Source organism: Sphaeroforma arctica (assembly GCF_001186125.1).
Source record: "Sphaeroforma arctica JP610 unplaced genomic scaffold supercont1.120, whole genome shotgun sequence".
NCBI classification, from domain to species: Eukaryota; class Ichthyosporea; order Ichthyophonida; genus Sphaeroforma; species Sphaeroforma arctica.
In genome coordinates, this window is record NW_014040438.1 from 4999 (window position 1) to 13006 (window position 8008).

The 8008-nt window shown below is 41.2% G+C and overlaps 1 protein-coding gene across 1 annotated transcript; it reads right to left on the bottom strand.

Annotated features, from left to right (window-relative positions):
* Positions 1–3958: 3958 nt before the first annotated feature.
* Positions 3959–4599, bottom strand: SARC_02623 (hypothetical protein; the record flags this gene model as incomplete). Its single annotated transcript, XM_014303593.1, has 3 exons — positions 3959–4135; positions 4163–4497; positions 4545–4599. The coding sequence occupies 3 exons, from the start codon at positions 4597–4599 to the stop codon at positions 3959–3961; spliced, it is 567 nt and encodes a 188-aa protein (XP_014159068.1).
* Positions 4600–8008: the final 3409 nt, after the last annotated feature.

Genomic DNA, 8008 nt, shown 5'->3' on the forward strand with positions numbered 1-8008 from the left:
TCTCAAGTTCGGCATGGTTTAGTCGCTTTAAGACTTCCTTTACGAGTTTAGCATGTTCATGTGCTGTCTTTGTAAAGATAACTATATCCTTTAAATATACCGATACGTTATCCGACAGGTCCGCAAATAGTTCCATCATAACTTGTTGGAAGAAAGAAGGTAACATGTGTAAGCCTTCAGGTGCGCCTTTAAACTGGTGCTTCTAACTTTGCCAAGCAAAGGAAGAGTATTTCTTATGCGGGTCATATATTTGTAATTGATGGAATGCAGCTTTCAAGTCTACCTTGGAAAGGATAGTCGCACCTTCCATTTTGCGTAGTATCTCGCTTATCTTTGGTAAGGGAAAACTATGTTGCTGAATTAGTTTGTTGATTGGCGACAGGTCTAGTACTACTCTTGTTTACTAAACGTTCCATCAGATTTATATTGATCGACCGCTAAGAGAGCTAAGTTAACTGGGGTTGCATCATAATTGATTTCAATCAGACACTGTTTTAACTAATCTTCAATTTGGGGTTTGACAACGTCTTTGTGCCTCCAACTCACGTAGTTTTGTGAAAGAGACTTTAACTTAGAGAAGTCGATGTTTGTTAAGTCAAGCTTAACGTACCCGCTAGAGAACTTAAACATACACCAGTCAGTTATTGCAATCTTCCTGTTTTGTATAATTAAGTCCATAATTGTATCGGTAAAGTGCGGAATCATATCCTTTTCTTCATCTTCCGGACGTTTAGGTATCTTAAACATGTTATCATCTGATTGATCTTTATTTGGGTCTAGCCCGTTAGGCAGACCAGTGAGAGTTATACCTGAACTGAGAAGATCAGTCATACCTATAATTAAATCGTATTTATGAGACATGTCAGTAACGATTAGGTGAGTCTTTATTTCTCTTCTATCTGACAACATTATGTGTGCATAGTCAATGGCTTCTTCGCAAGTGGTAACTTTGCCATTTCCTAAGATTAAATTAGTTGTTTCCTTATGGATAGCCATATCTGTAGCGTAGGCTACTCGCCGTGAGATAGCAGAGACTTCAGCCCCTGGATCAAAAAGTGCTATGATTTTTTCTCCTTTTACATTAACGGTTTGAAATATACGTTCATCTCATTTGGTATAGATTTTATTGAGCTATTTCTCATAATCTTGCTCTAGTGCACACATATGGAACTGTCAGTGCTTAACTTGGACGTCCGGTATGTCCTTGCAATCATCTTTGTGCCAACCGTTAGTACCCTTGCAAGTAGTACACTCTTTCATATAGTGTCCAAAGTTTGGCTTGCCTGGTGCACACTTAACAGAGTCGTGTTTACCATTCTACTGCGATCACGTTTAGTGAGGTTGTAACCACACTTCTTGCAAGGTGGTCTCTCTTTCCTTTCACCCTTTGGTTCAGTAGAAGTAGAGCCTTTACAACCTCCAGCAGCAGTGCGAGGTCGCGGTACGCTTAGCGGGCTGGGTAAAGATCGAGGTACTAAGTACTCTAGTAGATGGGATGGTATGCTTTTGAACTATCTTCTCAAAGACAGACCAAGGCATCGATCGCAAATCACCATAGGCGGTAATATTATTATTGACCTTCTTAAAAAGGTTAGACACCAGAGTCTCCATCATCTGACCAAATTAATAAATATTCGCCAGTATAGGTACGACCTCCCATCCGAGTGTTCACGTGTGTCATATGAGCTAGAGCACCTCGAATAGTAGTATCGTTCGCAAAAGACTTGCGAGACTCTAGAAGTTCACGCTCACGTGCATCTTCAAAGAAGGCGTTAAGTATATTCTCACGCAACTGGCGCCAGGGTAGGGCTTTCCAGTTGGGCCCATGGGCCTTCAAGATAGTTTTCCATTCCTCTGACTCACAGAAATGAATAAAGGCATTCATCATCTGCTTATCCTTAAGGCTGGCAGACTCCTTAAGTTGGTCAAAGGCCTTCAGTGTCTCCACTGTACTCTCATTAGTAGAGAAATCGACCTCAGCCTTCGCATTACCTAGCTGCTTTATAAAGCTTGGTTCGAAGCGTTCACGAGGCTCATGCTCAGTGCTACGGGCTGCTAGTGCCAAGATGGAGTCTATCTCCTTTCTCTTGTTATCGATTAGATAGCGAATGTCATCCTTTTCTTATCGTCAAGCTCAGAGTCATTCAATAGACGGCCCTCAAGGACTTGCAAACCAGAACGTAATAGCCTGAGACGATGTTGTCTGGTTCTCACTTCCTCGTCTTCAGAGCTAGAGTGGGTACTCTTTAGTGAGGTACTGGCATAACGATTACCAAAGTCGTGATTACCAGGGTTAGATGGTAAATGAGGATCGATGATATGAGGGTGGTAAGCCTCATCGATTTCTATACGATCATAGCCTCTGACAGGGTTAGGTTTGTCGAGAGGATGGTCGATTGTAACTTCTGAGCTATAGGGATTAAATCTTGAGATTTTACACACTTCACCAGGGGTAACTGCCACAGTGGTAACCATGCTGGCTTGTAAACCAGTGGGTCCCCGATTCGAAACCCGGCTCGGAATACTTTTTCTTCGGTATAGGAAGAATATCAGCCACGTGGGAAATGATCGACGGGTCAGAAGCTGCGGCAGCGGCTAGCTCTTTTAAAAGCTCATCTTTGCGGTTCAAATGGCGTCGAGATTGAGAAGATCCAACCACTCGTTATCGAGTTATGGCGTCCCCAACATTTGCGTCCTCCGCCCCCAACTTTCAGTGGCGAGGCATTCAGTGGCGAGGCATTCAATGAAATTTCACGAAATGGAACGCCACCATCTTAGTTAATAGGTGGATAGGGCTGATATTTAGTAGTAATAAACCGTCGATCTCGAGACGATTCCTCCACTTGTTCAGGAGATATTACCTTTCCAATATCTGACTTTTCGCGGTCAGATGGCAAGCTGAGGCCCCGGGCTGCACTACTAGGAGACACACGGGCGCTGGCGAGCCTTTCCGCGGCAGTTGAGACCTCCACTTCCAAGGATTTAGGGTCTGACGAGTCATCCTCAGAGTTTTCCTCAGAACCAAGCTTAGAAACGGCTTCATCTACAGCTTCAACGGCAGGCTCAGTACCAGATGGACCAAAGTCCCCAGTAATCTCAGGAACCTCATCAGGCTTAGCAGGCTTAGAGCTGGCGGCTCCCTTGCCTTTAGAATTTCCTTTAGCCATAATAATAGCTCAAAAATAAGAAAATTAATATAGTCTAGGTATAGTAATTAGCGTGTACCTTACTTTAGGGTAGTATTAGCCACTATGAGGGAGTATAGAATACTTACAGTCCTGTCGCTGGATAGGGATAATGTTATTTTTTTCAAAAATGTAAGCAATTGTTAGACAGTCTGGAAACAGTACACTACTGTAACTACTAAATAACTGAAAATATGTAAACCTCGATGGATATTTCTATGTTTTAAACTATGTTATATAAACTAAGATATAATTCAAGTCGGTTAGGATTTAGCAGTGGTAGCCTGTGTAAGAATGATCGGGACTGCCTCTTGGTAAGAACCTTAATATCCTCGATCACACAGGACGTACCTCTAGCTGTTCTTTATTGAATAATTTACACTAGAAGTACTAAGTGTATGTTCATGACCACATGTCTAATTTGTAGAAAGACATAAGAACGTAAGTTAAGTTAATACATTAGCTAATATAAATAAAGTTAAAGAAAAGTTGAAAAAAGAAAAAGACTTATTGTATTTTGGAGATTGGCGGGAAGACTAAAACCTGTAAGTAATAGTTCAGAGATTATAAAAATTTAGTTTATAATATCCTACATCTACTATCGTCTCAAATAGGTCCAAGTAAATGAGTCATACTAGATACTCAGGCTATTGGAGCCATCAAAGTGAATTTAGAACACTTTGGAAATATTGGAAATTATTTTAAATATAAATAAAAACCAACGTGTTATCTCATTTGATCTTGTTATTTTAGACTGACCGGAGGCCGTATTTCTACAGAGGTGGATTGTCCACATCGTCCGGGCCTATATCCACGAAACGCAGTTGCTCCTCCGTCACGTTGATTTGGGGCTGATTTAACAAATTGTGTGCCATGGGCACGTCTTCCAAATCATCATCTCCTGATTCACCATCACCTTGATCAGCGGCAGCGGCTTGCTTTGCCTTCCACTGTTTAGTAGATCTCAGTTAATGGACCATTGGTTGGTAGTTCTTCAGGAAGGTTCTCCTATCCCTTTCAATCAAATGAAAGGTGGGGTCGTGCCTACGTGCCGTGCGCGTGTCCACTGGTGGAGATGATACATCTGATTCCAGTGCATGTCGCACTTCCTCTGAAGTTGAATTTTCTGAGGATTGCGTTTTCTCGGCTGCTCCCTTTCGAGCCTTCGCCTTCTTCGCTGGTGGTTTCTGCGGCTCAGTTGTCACATTCCCGCCGGATTCACCTACACCCGAGTCAGCGAACTTCTTACGTTTCCGTTTAGATAAAGTTGGTGCCACTTGTGTCGGTGTAACCTCAGTTACCTCACCGGCTGCTGGTGGTACCGGGGACGTTTTCTGTTTTACTTCGCCTGCAGCAAACCCTTTCGCGTTGCAGCCTTAGTTACATTTGCAGCCTTATTCTTCCCTTTCGCCATAATATCGATAGCGTATTATAAACTTAAAAATGTGTAAAAGTCGGTCTCCTTTAGGCTGGCTATACGATACCAAGACGTTTACGTTAAGTGGACAATCCGTCAAAACGTTAGAATACAAAATATTAAATAGGTTTAGCTTCAGCTAAAAGATTAGGGGATTTTAGACTGAGACTATTGTCTATATGATCCACTCTAATCACTCACTACTTCGGTCTAGATTTGTTTATGTTTTAGTTACTAAGACTGGATATCATTTCATTGGACGCATAGTTTACATTTCACGCCTCGAAACAATCTCCCAATCAAACTAACCAATAAAAGACCTCTAAGTCCAACTTAAGAAAAGAAACAGAAAACCAAAACACCAAAAGCTGGTGCAGTACACATCTGCACCTATATCCCATCACTTGGCATCTAGCTTTCCCCATCCCATTCAAAGCATAGACGGGCACATTTAGTTGGCTGACTAGGAGGAATCAAAACCATGTTGTCCTAAATTATAATAACTCTGATCCTGTCCTATTCTCAGTGGATTATCTTGCTCTGAGATCATTTTCGAATTACACCATAGGTTTGTACCAACAACCATTTCATGCCTGAGACTCTCCCTCACGGTACTCCCAATAATTAGAGATTCCCAAGGTGTCATTTTCAGGTGTCAGATTTGTAATATTCCTATATAAAGTACAATTCTAATTTCAGTGGAATACCCAATCTATACTTGGAAAGCCACCTAATTGTCCACAATAGAGTCCCATACTCTAATGTGTACTGCCACATGTCCAGAATCTTGAATTCGGGTTTTAGGGTTTAAAAACCCAATTTGTTAAATGTATTCCAGGATTATAGGTATAAACGTTGAAACGTTTATACGTTTATAATATACGCTAACTGTGCGACTTACTATTAGGAACCCGCTATTTTTAAATTAAGGCAAAACTATGCGCTTGAATACATGGATAAGGCCATGACTGAGAAAGATTAAGGGATTTTACACCAAAAGCTTAGGCAAAATATATCTCAGGTGTATCACAAATGCAACGACTGCGAAGATAACCGGATCAAGCGCTATGGATTTGCCCCATTATAGATTGTATCAGAAGACGAGCCGTGGCGCAGGGTTATCATTGATTTGGTTGAGCTACCCATGTCCGAAAACACGGAATATAAGTATGTTTGTCACGTGTTTGATGTTGCTACACGATATACTAGATTGTATCCTCTGAAAGACCAATCAACACACACTGTGGCTGAGTGCATATATAAGTGTTTGGCAGATTTCGGCTGGTCAACTATTGTATGTACTAACAACGTTAGTGAGTTTACAGGAATTATCATGACAACACTCTTACTCGTTGCGGGATCATGCCACAAGATGGGTGTATCATATAAGCCTCAGACACAAGGTTCGAATGAGGAACGACACAGAAAGATGAAAGAGTTCATGCGTGGAGTGTTGCTAGACAATACTGATATGTGGCCACACTCAATTAACTGGGCACAGACACAAATGAACGAGACACCGGACTCCGTCACTGGTACAACACCTGCTCACTATTTCAGGGGCCGTTAAAGTGAACTACAAGTACCTTTCAACAGGGATTCTCAGGAAGACCATGTTTTACCAATTTAGAGAAGATGCGTTGTACCAGAGATGTCGGTTTGTCTTGCTTGAGAGAGATGAAGGACATCGCACTCAAGAAGAGAAGTAATAAGCCGGGCCTCTACATTAGACTCTATGTATAAACGTACCCTTAAGCAGTACGCAAATTATAAACGTACTCTTAATAGTACGAGGAACTTAAGTTTCCTAAATGTACTCTTAATAGTACGAGGAACTTAAGTCTCCTAAATGTGCTCTTAATAGCACGAGGAACTTAAGTTTCCTAAAATGGGTTTTAATGGTTTTATTAATTAAACCTTTTCCATTTTACATATCAGATATTTGGGCGAGACCATTAAAAGACCTCAGTAAAATACCAAACATAAGAGTTGGTCTAGTTCTATTAATAGAACTATATTTACTTTCCAACTTTATCTACATCTGAATACTTCGGTAGCGAGATGGCTCAACCCAATATAGGTTTCTAGGGACTATTAACGTTACCTAGTAGATCCTCTGATAAGCCAACCAGATGTGCCAGTCTGATGAAGGCTAAGTCGGTAATTCTTGATAATGGCAAGTTATTGGTTAAGACAATAACTAAAGACGTCAAGAGTATTTTTATTTATATTTATATTTTCTAAAGATTGGATTTTATGAGTCTATCGGATTCGCCCCAGAATAGAGCGACAACGAAACACTAAATAAAGTCCCTTCGGCGGAAACAGTACTGAGAGGATTATATATAGGCAATGTCTCAGCCTCACAATCCTTCAGAGTATTGCTGTTTTCACGAGGCAAACCTAACTTTATTAAACGTCTCATTTCGTTTATTTATATCGATATTTACACGATATATAGAATGTACCTACGCGTTTATTTATTCTAAGGCATTAGTATCGCCTTCATTAGACCGAATCCTACACATTTTAAAGTTAGCAAAAGTATTAATTACGTAGACTACTTAAGCGTAAAGGTAAGTTAACTACCACAACATTTTTTTTCTCTTGTCTAAGCTAGTCGTTAAGAGACAAGCTAGTAGTCATAAGTTAAGATTATGACCAAGAAAGACAACACTCCTTCTAAGAAGCGTAGAGCTGAAAAGAAGAAGATGGAGAGAGAAGTCGCTAACGCTGCCGCAGCTATTACTGCTGCGCAAGCAACCGACGCCGCTGCTGATGCATTTAAGCGCACTGTAGCCAAAGAACTTGCCTCTGACAATTATAGTCAAAAGGACAATGCTTCAGATAAGGAAGTAGCCACTCCGCTTAAGGAGACTACTCCTTCTGACAGAGCCCGAGGGCCAACTATTGCCTCAACTTCAAAGCTTGCATTAACGAAGCCAAGAAGTGAGACAAGGGATACGTCGCAAGACGCCCCAACCCATTCTTCTGACGAAAATCAGAAAAGAAAGTCTCAATTATGAGGGCGTCCCCAATTATAGGGGACAAGGACAAATCTCAGAAGGAACCTATTATGGAACCAGAAGAGGAGTCAAGCTCAAGTAGCAAAACCGAATCTACGTCCGAGACTTCTAAGCCGAATCACATAAGTAAGTTAATTACTAAAAACGCTGATCTGAAGAATCAGTTAGCTACTATTATGAAAGACTTGGACTGTCGAGCATGTAGATCAATTAGAAAGATCAGGAAAGCATACACAGCGCTTACGCGAGCATGTTTCCCCGGGCATTACTGAAGCCCTACAAAAGTGGACAGAACGTCGACAGGCAATTACGCCCAAAGACTCAAGCTCGACACCTGAGTCATATGATCCAGAGATGCACAGCGTCGATATACCGTACGA